The sequence below is a fragment of the Misgurnus anguillicaudatus genome, chromosome 25 (assembly GCF_027580225.2).
Source record: "Misgurnus anguillicaudatus chromosome 25, ASM2758022v2, whole genome shotgun sequence".
Taxonomy (NCBI): Eukaryota; Metazoa; Chordata; class Actinopteri; order Cypriniformes; family Cobitidae; genus Misgurnus; species Misgurnus anguillicaudatus.
Window position 1 is genome coordinate 4,193,553 of NC_073361.2, and position 15,550 is coordinate 4,209,102.

The window sequence follows — 15,550 nt, forward strand, 5'->3', positions numbered from 1 at the left end:
GAGATGTTTGTGGAGCTGTGTGTCGAAACGAAGGAAGGCAGCATATTCAGCAGCATATTATTCAGCATATTAATAAAGCGGGAATAAACATCACAATCTGATATCTGTTTATGATGACAAGCAGAGTAAGTGTCCCAGTCACACCACTGAGAATGGCAGAAGTTACACATATATAAACGCCAATGAGGCGTAATAATAACACATAATTAATCTTGTCTTTTCTATCATTTTACTGTAGCTCAGCATCGCGGTGTAACTTAAAGTTAACGTTATTACTTTGAAAGCAGCAGTAAAAGTGTTTCTACTGTAATGGTTTATTAAATAGTCTAAATGTTTAGTTTTAAACCATTTTAAAAAGCTGGTTATATTTTGATGTTTCAGCAGACAGTGAGGTTTGTGTTTGTTCCGATCAGAGCTCGTGAGCGGAGAGCGCATTTTTAAATATTAGAAATAGTTATTTATTAAAATATTTAAACAAAATAATAATAAAATAATAATGGATTTTTGTTAGGTCGGACAATGATTACCAAATTTCTCTCTCATATTGCTCCTCATAACCACTGAAAACAGTCAAAAAATCCAACCAAAAGTGAAATTATTATGGACGGAAGTTAAAAGTGGTGGGTACAAAATGACTCACAACGAAATATGGTACCCACCGCCACCGAAATCGCCGCCTATGAAAACATCCCCCCTCTGTTTTTTTCACAAATCGCACCCTGGGTGTAGTTCTTATAAACATGACTGCCCTTAACTCTTTCACCACCAGCATTTTTTTTAAAACGTTGCCAGCCAGCGCCAGCGTTTTTCATGATTTTCACCAAAGTTTAATGCCTTCCAGAAAATGTTGTTCTTCAGATATATAAACATACAATATACCAAATGAAAGAACAGACTCTCTGCTTTCAAACAAAAAAATGTTTGAGTAGTTCTTTTGTAATCAGCTTTTGAATATGGGTTTCTGCAAAAACATCACATTTTGAGCAAAAAGCAGAGATAATTCCATTTTTGTGACGGACTTTTCATAGAGATCCCATTCAGAGCGATCTTTAAAACAGACACGGAGATGCAGCAGCTTGCCATAGGGCAATACTTACGGGTTTAAAAAGTTGCGGATAGTGGATAATAGCGGTATTGCGGAAAGACGGAAATACTCGTCATTGGCGGGGAAGCGTTTTCTCTTGATTGACTAGATATCTCATCAATGGCGGGAAAGAGTTAAAGGCAGGGTATCTGATTTAGAAAAATGCTAAGGATAGCCTAATAGCACTGAAATCACGATCACACCCTCCTTTCAAATCCCCATCCAAAGCCACGCCTCCTCCAAAATACATAAACACGCAAAGACCAGACATTTATGGTCCACATCCCATGTCTAATTCACCAGTGAGAAAACTATGCAGTACAAAGTAAATAACATATAAAGGACATAAACAACTGTTTGAATTAGTTAAAGCACGTTTTCAGTACTTTAGATGTAGTAACTATATCGTTAAAGGAACATAAACTTCATAAGCAACACAATGTTTCATCAAAGTAGAATATTTGAATCTTGAATACAATCATATCGTATACCTACCTTACCAAAATAAACATGGCAATGACCCTTTCAGACCCTTTGCCTCCCGCAGCTGTTTGCATCTCATGGGAAAGTTACTGATGTTAATTCAGGTTTTTGCTCTTTGCTGATCCAGATGTTTTTTTGTCATTGTTGTTTCAAAAAATGTATTTCGTTTTATGGCTCCTGTGCAGGTTGTCAATTCGTATGGTGTCTGCGTGGACAGGCTGCGCAGTGGCATATGCAAAACACGTTCAGAGATGATGTGTCCAATTTTTGGTCCTACACCACAGATTACATAAATTTATAAAAATACATTTAAACAACTTAACATAGTGATCAGGATGTGAGTAGATTTTTAACCAGTATAACTATAAATGTTTCTGGATCAAATCACATACCCTGCCTTTAATGCGATTAGAGAAACACTTGCCTAAGGGCCTGTTTACACGAGAACGCTCGAGGGTGAAAACGTAAAAATATTTTATCGGATGTGCCTTTCGTTTACACAGTGACTGCGTTTTTGGGGCTTAAAAACGTAAAAAAGTGAAACCACCCTCCAGAGTGGAAATCTTAAAAACGATCTACCCTCGCGTTCCTGTCTAAAGGGTAAAAACGCAAAAGTCTGCTCACGGTGTCTCTCGTCGCGTACACGTTTACGCAGCCCAGTCTCACGAAATTTCGTTATATAGTCATGTAATTTTTTGTGATATTATCGTGAATTTTCGCGTTTTTTCGTGATCGTATAACGAATTCCTGTTTTCTTGTGATTATCACGTATTGATTACTCAACTGTTCTGTCCTATTTTCTTACCATTGTCGCTTCGGTTTAGGGTTAGATTTATATAAAATGACATCCCTACCCAAACCCAACCCTAACCTAATGCCAGGCGACATATAAAAAAAGTTAGAAAAATAGTATAAACCAATGTATAAAGTGACATTCTAATGCAAGCACCAAATCTAAACCGAAGCGACAATGGTTTGAAAATAGGAAAAAGCAGTTGAGTAACCAATATGTGAAAATCACACGAAAACAGGAATTCGTTATACGATCACGAAAAAACGCATAAATTCGTCATAATATCATGAAACAAGAATCAAAAAGTTACGTGACTATATCACGAAACCTCGTAAAACTCGTCTGACCTTTCAAGTTGTCATAGCAGCTCTGATAAATATACAAGAGTCTTTCCAGCAGTTGTACGAAATATTCACCGCTAGTATTACTGATCAGAGAAGGCACATTAATTACCTTCATCAAATTGTTGATGCGCCAATTCGTCTGAGGCAAACCAGAAGGCTTTGGACAAGAGCTGGGAGAACAAGGAAGAGGGTTGTACTCAGGCACGTTGACTTGGTTGTGTTGTGTGTCAGCGCTTCACATTGCCACCTAGCTGCCTGGAGTGCATACTACATCGAATATCGCACACTTTTGCGTCACCATATGCACGCAGATTTCCCCCTCAGAACGCTTGGATAAACTCAGAATAAAAAGTGATAACGCAACGCCACTTTTGCATTTTAATTTCAAATCATTTCCGTGTAAATGTAGCCTAAAGCATTAACACTGTGAAGCTGGGATTTACACTGAACAATGATTGTTAGTTGTTTAAAATTAAAATGCATTTTTATATAATGTTTGTATGTTTTAAATATGTACAATTTTATTTTATCCTACATTCCAATTTCATATTAATATTTCATATTTTCATCTTAATATTCTTAAAAGTTAAAGTTGTGTTCTTAGAAAGGATGTACTTGCATTTATTATGCTATTTAATTGTCATATATAATCAGTGACATAAAATGGTCTTAAAAAGGCATGCTATATGACTATAATATGACTATCGCCATTATTTCTGGGGCAATTAAATGACTTATGAAAAGTATATTGTGACAGGGCTACTTATAAGATATATTTTAATATTGAGTTGGTTACATATGTGTAATGAAATGTAAAAACATATATATTTTTATTGGCCAATGTATTATGTTCTTGTTTTTTTATGATTTATCTGCATATGTATACAGATTTGTTCAAATTAATTACTCTGTTAAGATCACATGCACTCTCAAGAAATAAAAGTACAAAAGTTGTCGCTAGGGTGGTCCTATTATGTACCCTTTAGTACAGATATGTACCAATATGCACAGTTTTGTACCTTGTTGAACCTGAGAGTGTGTAAAGGATGTTTGGTATCTATGAGTTGCATTTCTGATTTCCTTAACATCATATGAATTTGGTGACTCTTCCGTGTATTAGTATTATTGAACTCTTACAAGTGTTTTTACAATTGACTTTACTACTGAAAGTACAACCTCTGACTGGGTTTCTCACCTATTTAGGGTGTGATATCCTCACAGTTTAAAGACTGCTATATAAGACTACAGGTCACTTGTTTTGTTTTTTTGTTTTTTGGGGTCTTTTGATGATGAACCTGTGCACGTCACATACTGTAGATAATTGTCTTTTATCAGTGAGACAGACCCTTCTTGACCAAAAGAAACCACATAGTGGAACAGAATTATTACCTGAAGTCTGGGTATGTAAGGATAAAATCTTTATAATTTGGCCCTAACCCTCTACAGCACAGTGTTGCCCTCAGGCAACATACTACCTTTTTGAGCCTCACACCGACACTTTAATTTTTTTATAAAAAAAAAATATATGTATAATATAACCTGACATGTCTCTCCAATGAAATGAGGGGCTGGAGTGGTTGTGACCTTTTGTTTGGGGGTGGAGCCATGCTTTTGGAAGCAAAGCCACATGGGATGCAGTGTCACCAATTGCCAGGATAAATATCACTTTTTAACATTTTTAAATTTAAATAATTTTACAGAAAAAAATATGTGTATGTGCATCAGTATGTAAAGAAGTATGTTTGATTGTCTGAAGACTTTCTTTGTTTTTATTTTCATACTAAGACCGTGTTTTTTGTTTGTTGCCCCAGGGCAACGTTGTGCTATAAGGGTACTAAAACACCAAGCTTTTTTATCTGATAAGATATGCATTAGAAAGTTTAACTCTAACAAACATCAATCACAAATGATTCCACTTAATCACAAACATGACTAATTAGTTTTATGGGCAACATTGTGCAGTTAGACCACTTTTATCCAGGCAAAATCATCCCAAAATGATGCATAACACACACATAAAAACACGCACACACATGCACGCACGCACACACAAACACACACACAAACACATGCACACATTTGTTGGTTTATATGTTTATATGTAAATGTGGAAAACATTAACACATGCAGTGTTAGTTACAATTAGTAGTGTGCATGTTTGGCTATAATCATTTGTGATTGATGTTTTTTTTTCTAATTCATATATTTATCATATACAGGGTTCCCACACCTTAGTTAACGTCAAATTCAAGGACCTTTCAAGGACTTTCCAGGTCCAATACCCTCAAATTCAGAGTCTAAATGTGGGGACATATTTCAAGGGAGAACAAGGTTACAGATACATTGTTACAGTTCCCTTTCAAGGGAACTCGCACTGCGTCACTGCGGTGACACTTTGGGGACGCCTCTAGAGGTAAGTGCGTCTGAATGTGTATATCAAATTCAACCAATGGTGAGGCTAAACAACAAAGACAGGGTGACGCAGGTGCCAGGAAGTATATCGCTATCTGAAATATTGCCAAAGAAGACGTTACAGGGACGCAGGAAGTATGGCAAGGGAGACGCAGCGTCTCGTTCCCTTCTCAGGGAACAACAGTAACATACGTAACCCGAGACGTTTTCAAGTGTCAAACACAACTATGCAAAAAAGCATTTTGGTATGAATCAACATTCGCATACAGAAGATATAAGCATTTAAACTGAACAGTTTAGCACGTGTGCTTAAAAGGCTAGAAATGTATGATATTATCCTACACTACACAGGGAATAATATGGATTTTTTACCAGAAATCTTCTTGCATAAAATACATTCAATGACCTGTAATTATGTATGTATATTTTCAAAAACTTCCCAGGGCCTTGAATTTTTCCTCCCAGATTCACAAACTTTCATGGATGGAAAACCTGCATATAAAAAACCTTGGTGTTTTAATACCATTGTAGCACAATGTTGCCCTGAGGCAACAAAGTAAATTCTGAGTCAGGGGTGGTGGGGGGATAAATTGTATGATGGATATTTTATCAGTGACCCCCAAGCTCCCAAAAAGTGGGGTGGAATATTTTTTTCCCCAAAAAATAAAAAGTCATGCCATAGAGGGCTAAAATGTGTTTCCAGATGTACTACAGCCTTTCTGAAGTTGGCTTTTCCACAGTATTCTCTAACATCTTGACAGCAAAATGGAACAAATCAGACATTGCCTTTCTTTGTCTTCCATGGCATTTGAAATGAGTCATATGCTAGACGCAAGCTCTCTGCTAATGTGCAGAATTATGACTAAATAAATCAGGTTAGTGCTGCCATGAGCTGTAAATGCACAAATCCCATTTTAATAATAAAATATTCAATTGGTCTTAAGCAAAGCCTAGAGGGACACATGATTGTGTTTACATCGATGTCCTCCTCTTTTGTCTTCCCCTGTGATGATGGAGAATTGCTCCCAGCCTACACGCAAACACGCATGCATGCACAAGTCAAAGTGACGGCGTAATACTAGTCGGAGAAAGATAAGTGTGAGTGAGTTGATGGATTCTTTCTCGTTTTCTCTGTCAAAAAATAAATAAATACTGAAAACATTTCAGCATTCATTCTCACCTTATGTTGGGGTGTCATTTAATGCAAAGCTTCACCAACATCTCAATGCATATGATTTAGAATGGTTCTCCACTATAATGCAAACACAGTCTGTCTAGGTATTGATGCGATGGTGCGTTCTCACCACATGCCGAATAAATGAGAGGTAATGTCAAACAGAGGTGGTCTGACGCTGGCGATCTCTCGGCCCCAAACGCAGCGGTGCGGCTGAGATAATGAGCTCAAGCTCTGCTGGAGGCCAGAACAGTGAGAACTTTCCAACACTGTGTTCACCGAGCACTGTAGTTTTCAAATCAAGCCCGGTAGCTGCAGACGCGATTGTCTCCTATTTCTGAGAAAAAACATCAGGCTTCCTTCCGGGAAGAGCGTGTCAGCCAATTGAGCCTGTCGATGCGGTTTGCTTTCTGTGAACCTGAAAAACTGAGAGTTACTGACATAAACTCAGCAGAAAGTGAATGCATAAGGATCGCAAGTCGAGCCAACCTAGATGTCTTTGTGCTGATTTTTTGTTTTTCTCTCGACAGGTGAGGATGATAGCCTGGCCTTTAAGGGGAAAGTGACAGTTGAAGAAATCTTCAAGAAAGACTTCAAGGTTCATGACCCAAATGCTAAGTGGATCAACGGTAAGTGCTCACATCAGCAGACATTTTATTTTCTCAACACCACAGCTCTCCCATTAGCGCTGTCCAGTATCCAATAAGATATGGTCTGACTAGGGAGTTACACAGTATAATTCTCATTGTGCGCTGAATCAATGCAGAGTGGCAAAGGAACAAAGAGGTTGTGCATTAGCTACAAATGTCCTCAAAATAAAGCTAAAATATTGATTTTCTCTCTTTCTTTCTTTCTTTCTTTGTTTTTAAGAATAAAAATAATAATTGCACCGTTGCTGAATTGTAGAGCATCGTGTTAGCAGCACAAAAGGTTAAGGGTTTAATTCCAAGGAAACACACATACCGAGTGTGTTTACATGCACAATATAAGAGGATATCTTAAAAAAATCTACTTATTATAGAAACCTGTTTTCATATGTTTACATGCAAATCAGTAAACTGGCTCTGCATTTACAACACTGTAAAAATACTTTGCTGCCTTAAAATTATTTGTTCAATCAACTCAGATGTACAAGACATTTCAACTTACTATTATTTATCTTGACTAGAGATGACTTTTTATAACTACAGGTGAGTTGTTATAACGTGTAAGTTGACTTTTACTATACTATATTTTATAAGTTGTGACAACTCATCTCTGTTGACATTCACTTGTAAACCTGAGTTGATTTAACAAAAAATGTAAGGCAGCAAAGTATTTCTTACAGTCAAGGGATTTGGAGATTGGTCAGGTTTCTTGCAGGCTGACGTCACTGCCTTTAGGGGGCATGCACACCAAAGTGTTGAAACGCGGCTGAAACGCCAGGCAGATGCCAACTGTGGGCGTTTGCCAGTGTTTCTTCAGCTAAGCACTTTGGTTGCTATGAAACTTCTGTTCTGTTTATCAGGCATTGTTCAATGCACCTGTTGGTTGTTGTGGTATTTGTCCCACCCCTCCTTAACTGTGATTGGGAGGCTGAGTGAAAAGTGACATTGATGAGCTAAGCAATTTTTTTAAACTCTGGGCACTCAGCGCTGACGAAAACGCAGAGCATTGGCGTGAACAAAAACCGCCAGCTGCTCTCCTTTTTGAAATGCGCAGCACTTCGCCGGCCACAGGCGAAAATGCTTTGGTGTACTCGCCCCCTTAGCTGGTGGGAAATCAATTTAAATCCATACTGTTGTATTTCTTCTCATGTCTGCAGAACGTGTAAATGTAACGCAAGTTTTTATTTCCGCAATTTCATGAGTGAAGAGAAGACTTTTATGCGTTAATTTATGCTTCTGTTTGTGACGTTTATCGTTAAGAAAAAATGGGAGAAACCGGTTAAGGCATTTACATCTTACTGTGTTCGGATTTTGCTTTAGCATATGTGTGTGTTGTACCTGGTAATTATCACGTTGTGGGAACCAATTGTCACCACAAAGATAGGAATACCAGTAAATTTGTGACCTTTTGGGGACATTTTGAGGTCCCCATGAGGAAACAAGCTTATAAATCAAACAGAATGATGTTTATTGGAAATCTAAGGTACAATAAAGTTTTCTGTGATGGTTCGGGTTAGGGTCAGGGTTAGGGAAAGGTAATAGAATATACAGTTTGTACAGTATAAAATGCATTACGTCTATGGAATGTCCCCAAAAAACATGGAAACCAGAATGTGTATGTGTGTGTGTGTGTGTGTGTGTGTGTGTGTGTGTGTGTGTGTGTGTGTGTGTGTGCGTGTGTACCTGGTAATTATCACGTTGTGGGGACCAATTGTCCCCACAAAGATAGGAATACCAGTATTTTTGTGACCTTGTGGGGACATCCCCATGAGGAAACAAGCTTATAAATCAAACCAAATGATGTTTCTTGAAAATTTGAAGTAGCAGAAGGGTTTCTGTGATGGTTGGGGTTAGGGAATGGGGTAGGTAAGGGGAATAGAATATACAGTTTGTATGGTATGAAATGCATTACGTCTATGGAATGTCCCCACAAAACATGGAAACCAGACCGTGTGTGTGTGTGTGTGTAAGGAGGTTTCTTTGTCACTGTGACGCAGCCTTTTCAAATACTGAATTGCATGTAAGTAAGATGTGGGCCAGTTTTTATGGACATAAGTCTGGATTGTAATGACTATCCCTTACGAAAATTAACCATGGTTTTACTACAGTGAAAAAAACATGGTTACTGTAGTAAAACCATGGTTACCACAAAATAACCATGGTTTTGACCTACCCAGTCAGGAGGTTTCGTGATATAGTCACGTAATTTTTTTATTCTTTTTTCGTGATCGTATAACCAATTCTTGTTATCGTATTGGTTACTCAACTGCTTTTTCCTGTTTTTAAACCATTGTCCTTCAGTTAAGGATTATATTTGGTGCTTGCATTAGAATGTCACTCCATACATTGGTTTATGCTATTTTTTTTTCGGATTAATTTTTTTATATGTCGCCTGGCGTTAGGATTAGGGTTGGGTTTGGGAAGGGATGTCATTTTATGTAAATCTAACCCTAAACCGAAGCGACAATGGTAAGAAAATAAGACAAAACAGTTGAGTAACCAATACGTGATAATCACACAAAAAGAGGAATTCGTTATATGATCACGAACAAACGTGGAAATTCATAATAATATCACGAAAAAGAATCAAAATTACGTGACTATATAACGAAATTTCGTACCATGGTTTTAAAAAAACGTCTCGGTTACGGATGTAACCCTCGTTCCCTGAAGGAGGGAACGGAGACGTCACGTCGTGACCGACGAATTGGGAGCTCGCTTAGAGAGACCAATCTGCTTCGAATACTACTAAAACGCCAATGAACTTGGCATTGAGATATTTGCATAATGCTGGCGCCGCCCCGCCAGGTGCGTATATAAGGCGCACGTGCAAATAGGGAAATCAGCTTCTGTTCGCTGAGAAAGCCGGAAGGTGACCGGCCTAAACAGCAGGTGGCAGCACCTGTGGCGACGGGACGTGACGTCTCCGTTCCCTCCTTCAGGGAACGAGGGTTACATCCGTAACCGAGACGTTCCCTTTCAGTCGGTCACTACGACGTCACGTCGTGACCGACGAATTGGGAAACCCTACTAAAACGCCACTAGGGGCTGACCTCTTCCAGTGTCTGCAAAAAGCCCTCCGGTTCCACTTAAGGATAGGAGAATTAGGTTTTAAGGCAGAAGGCCGGGCACTAGATGTTCCTTTAACCCCACAGTAGTGCCAGCGACTGGGAAGCGCCCTATCTGAGCGGTATAGGGACGCTGCGGAAGCCACCGCCCCGTTAAGGGCTATTGGTGGGCGAAAGTCAACCGTAGTTGAGGTATAAATGACAGCCGTGGCTGTGTAAGCAAAGCAGTGCTCTGCTAAGGGAAACGTGGGCTGGTAGGATTAACCCCACGGAATAATACTCACAAAGGAACCCGTTGGGACACAATGTGGGGCCCTGGCCAAACACGTAGGTTCGTAAGAATACAGCTAGTGAAAGGCTGACAGCCAATGCTCCGCAACAAAGGCTGTCAAGGCAGTGGAGAGAGCAAATCAAACCATTACGCATTTTTGCTCTATTAGCCTTCCATACTGAAACTCAATTTGGAGCCTCAGTCGGAGGCTGCAAGCCGACTTGCGAGTCTGCCCTCCGTGTCCTCCCTGGTGAGGACAGAACACGAGAGGATACAGCAGGGGTCGGCAACTGGCGGCCCGCGGGCCAAAAGTGGCCCGCCAGCAATATTTTCTGGCCCGCCGGATTAATTTGAAGTCCGTTTTTTAATTTTTTTTTAATCAGACTTTTTTATTTTACAATAACAGTTTACAAAAATGTCCCCGTGTATCATTCCTTCATTCGTTTTTTCAAATCAAAACCAAAAAGGAAATAAAGAAAAACGAATTGTTTTTCTATTATTTATTTCCTGAACTAAAATCAAACGACTCGTTTTCTGTGCGCTCAGATCAAAAATAAAAAATGAATGAAAACGGGTTCGGACAAATTTTAATTGAACCCCCTAGCAGACATATACCAATGAAATAAATTTAAACAGATCAGGTACTAACAGATTACATTTTAATAAGGGTTTTAATAAGGGTTTGAATAGCAACCATGCTTTCCTGTAAGTCTCATTCGCTTACAGTCCGACTTTTGAACTTTTTTCATTATTATTTATTCGCGTATATTATTATTATTATTATTATTATTATTTATTGCTACACTGACAAATAGCAAGAATGTCCTGAAAAAAATGCGTATAATAGCTATCTTAACGGGCCGCTTTTTCTCGTTCTCTTTCTCTACCAGCGCATCCGCGATCATAACTGTCATTAGAGTTTGAGCATAGCCTACTTCTAAAACACAATCGATCAAATAATTGCAGAGGTATGACTTCATGAATCATTTGCAAATTTACCTCGTAAATCATGTCAATTCATCAGGCGTGAAGACGTTAAACTCCGTGACATTGCAAATTACTGAAAAGTAATTGCTGGCTTTTAGAAACCACTACAAAATATGATAAAAATAAACTCTTTTACTGCAATAATATTTTAACTAATACACTTTTAAAGTAGATTTGAAAGGAATACTGTTGTTTTCTGCTACTTGAACTTGGGGCTCGAGCGCCCGACCTCAGGTTCGACCTGCCTTCGAAAACAGCAAGTCAAGTTCGTTTACCGTTAATTATTAAGACTAAATGGGCAGGTAAATTCGTTAAAAAAATGAAAGTAATCCGCCAAAATATGGTTTTACATGTCTATTAAAATAAAGCCATTATTAATTTTCCTAACGCATAGTTCTTTGATCTTTACCTCCGTTTAAAACGTTATAAATTTGGCAAAGGAGGATGTTCAGCAATTTGAACAGCAACTCCGCAACCAACTCGGTTTATGATGGTGAGAAATTTGAGTGAGAGGCTTTGTCCTATTTAATTTATTATTTATATTTCATTATAAATACAATGAATACAATGTTAAAATAATATTTTTATTGGCACGAACACAATTTTTGTATAACATTTAAAATTATCTGTCTCTTTTCGTTAGAGACATTTGAATGTGAGATTCTGGAAACGAAACGTGACGTTAAGTTTTGCGGACCCGTCAGGTCGGGAAATAAAGCGGGTGAACACAAATGAATGTATGAATAGAACCTTGTCGGAGCTGGACAAAAAACAGTCCAGCGGAGACCTCCTTAAACCTTAGGTGTGTATGTGTGTGTCCCGGATAAATATTAATAAAAAAAAGGAATAGTTCAAAAGTCGGACTGTAAGAGTATTTCATGAGAGCATAAATGCCTGTAATATTACCACTATAGTACTTGATCTGTTTAAAATGATTTCATTGATATATTATGCCTATAAAGGAGTTAAATAAAAAAATGTCTAATCCAGTAATTAATTTTTTTATCTGAGCACACAATCAGAAAACCCGTGGTGGTTAATTTTTTCATTTTTGTTTTTAATTTGAAAAAAAAAACGATCTAACGAATGATACACAGACCCATTACCATGTTTTTAGCAATTTTTAATGCCGTCTTTCGTCTTTTAAATTGGAAATAAAGACAATGTTTCTTGACAAAAGATCAGATAGCCTATACTAGGCTAATTCAAAATAAGACGTAAGTGTGCCAACAACAGTTGGCCCGCCATCTACTGGCTAAAAAAAATATTGGCCCGCGGCCAAAGTTACTTGCCGACCCCTGGGATACAGGCTCGATACGAACATTGTAAAATCTAATGAACGTATTAGGTGTCGCCCAACCAGCAGCTCTACAGATGTCTGTTAGCGAGGAACCACGAGCTAATGCCCAAGATGAGGCAACACTCCGAGTGGAGTGCGCTCTCAAATTAAGGGGCAAGGAATGCCCTGCAAATTATAAACCAGGGCGATAGTATCAACTATCCAATGAGACATCCTCTGCTTAGTGACAGCTTTCCCTTTCTGCTGGCCACCATAACAAACAAAGAGCTGGTCTGAGGTCCTGAAGCTTTGCGTGCGGACCACGTAGAATCGCAGTGCGCGTACGGGGCACAACAAAGCCTCGGTTGGGTTTGCCTGCTCCAAAGGCAACGCTTGCAAGCTCACCACCTTATCTCTGAAGGGAGTGGTGGGAACTTTGGGCACGTAGCCTGGTCTGGGTCTTCAGTGAGACAGCAGGACCAAACTAAAGGCACGAATCGTCAACAGAGAATGCATGTAAATCTCCTACTCTCTTCATGGAGGCCAATGCTAGCAGGGTCAGAGTTTTCATTGATAAAAACTTCAGACTCGCAAACTGCAAAGGCTAATCGGAGACCTGAAGGCTTCAGCACCATGGACAGGTCTCAGGAAAAAAGAGGGAGGGCGCGAGGGGTTTAGCCTGCGAGCGCCTCTTTAAAATGTAATAATTAAATCATGCTGGCCAACTGATCTGCCGTAGATAAGTGAGTGATGAGCAGAAATAGCGGCGATATCAATTTTAATGGCGGAGGGACAGCCTACCATCTAACCCATGTTAAAGATATAAAAGCATAATGTTAAAGGGCATTCTCTGGGTCCTCGCGTTGCGAAGAGCACCGGGTGACGAAAAGGTTTCATTAAGCGCGTAAGCCCGTCCTGTGGACGGTGCTCGAACCGCGTCGATGGTGTTAGATACCGCTTGCGATAAATCACCTAAACTTTGCGCGCGCTCAACGACCGTACATGGATATCCACAGGTCGGGGCGCGAGTGCCAAATGTGCCCCTTCCTAAGAAAGAAAGTCCTTCCTCAGGGGAATCCGCCAGGGAGGGCTGTCGCGAGGAGCATTAACTATGAAAACCAATTCTTGGTCGTCCAGTACGGACGATTAATAAAAGGCTCTCCTCGTCCTGCCTGACTTTGCACAGTGTCTGCGCAACTAAAGCTCACTGGAAGGAATGCGTATTTACGCACCCCCCGCGGTCAGCTGTGTGCCAACGCATCCACGCCGAGGCTGCCCTCGGTTAGTGAATAAAATAGGCGACAGTAGGTATCGTCCGGCGACGCAAACAGATCTATCTACGCACAACCGAACTTCTTCCAAATTAGCTGGACCGTCTGGGGGTGGAGTCGCCATTCGCCGGGGGCGCAGCTCGGAAGCGCGTACCGCTGTATTGAGCGATCCCGGGATGTAAATGGCACGAAGGGACCTCAGATGCTTCTGACTCCAAAGGAGGAGATGACGAGCGAGATGCGACAGGTGACGAGAGCGCAAAAACCGCCTTAACGGTAAATAACGCAACAGTCGCAAAGTTATCGGTGTCGACAAATACATCCTTCCCTCGCATCTCCATAGCGGAGCGTACAAGTCCCAGATATACAGCGCACCGCTCGCGGCAGTTGGGGTGCTATGCACACCCCAGACTGCAGGCCCGTCATACGTGGCTGAACATCCCGTGCTTAGGGCATCGCATGCTACAGAATGCCAGGAGACCCCTCAGAGGCATATCTTGCTATCAGAAATGCTGGGTCTACTACGGGGAAATTTAAATGACACGCAGGTGTAGTGTTTACACAATGTATGCCGGTGCGCCACGCTCTCCTCGAGACTCGATCGTAAAGCCAACGCTGAAGCGGTCTCATATGACGCAGCTCGAACAGTGTCACGGCTGCAGCATGCTGTCATATGTCCAGGAGCTTCTGAAATTGTATCAGAGGGACCGCGTACTTCCCTCGAATTAAACCGAGGCAAGTCAGAACTGACTAGTTGCGCGCTCTTGTAAAACACGCCAATTAGTTGATCGAGTCTAATTCCATACTGAGAAAAAGGATCCTCTGCACGGGGCAAAGTTGCTCTTTCCCAGTCGACCTGATGACTTAAACGAGCGAGATGCCGAAGCATTAACTCTCTGTGTTCGCGCACGTCTGCCAAGAACGGGCTATTATAAGTCAACGTAAATAAAGCAGAATGCGAACAACGCTCTCTCTCTGATATTTTAATGCCGTGACTAACACTTTCATGGAGACACGGAGAGAGAGAGACAGCTCGAATGGTGTAATTAATATTAATATGCCCACCCCACGACGCAGAGCGAAAAACGGTCTAAGGCGAGGGGAGATGGACACAAAAGTACACGTCTTACAGGTCTAAAGCTGCAACCGATCTGAATATTGAAATACGAGCCTCGGCGTTATCATCCAAAAAAGACCACCTCCGTAGAGCCGGGCGTAAATCAAATCGATCGTAACCCACCGCGTATTTCGGGTACCATGAGATAAAGGCTGGAAAAACCCTATCATCATATCATCATCTCGGTAAGAGGGACCGGCTCGATAATCCTTCGCCAGCAGGACATCGACTTATGCACGCAGTACATGTGCATCGGATACTTTCACTATAGTGAAACGAAAGCCCGAGAATTTCGGGGTTGTGCCGGTAATTGTATTTCGTAACCGAGGCGGATCGTGCGTAAAACCCAACGAAACGGGCTGGGAACTGAAGCCAAGCACCCAGGCACCGTACGAGGAGAATTAACGACACTACCGGTGTACCCGCGGCGGGGCAGCGAGGCGGGACAGGCGGGACTGCCGGTGCGTCTGCCGTGACAGCATAAGCATCTACAGTATGTGTGTGTGTGACACTGACCTGAGCCCGCTGAGGGAAACGGTCGTCCGGTCTCCTCAGCTGAGGACGCAGACTCCGACGGGTTTGCTGGTGGTCCGGTCTCCTGAGTGGAGGGCTCGGACTCC

The 15,550-nt window shown here is 40.8% G+C and overlaps 1 protein-coding gene across 2 annotated transcripts in view; it reads left to right on the forward strand.

Annotated features, from left to right (window-relative positions):
• dpp6a (dipeptidyl-peptidase 6a) overlaps window positions 1-15,550 on the forward strand; it is a 462,038-nt gene that overhangs the window by 319,415 nt on the left and 127,073 nt on the right. For both annotated transcript variants that reach the window (XM_055182097.2, XM_055182096.2), the window contains exon 3: window positions 6,821-6,919. In XM_055182097.2, the coding sequence (XP_055038072.2) occupies window positions 6,821-6,919 (99 nt within the window). The remainder of the gene's footprint in view (window positions 1-6,820; window positions 6,920-15,550) is intronic.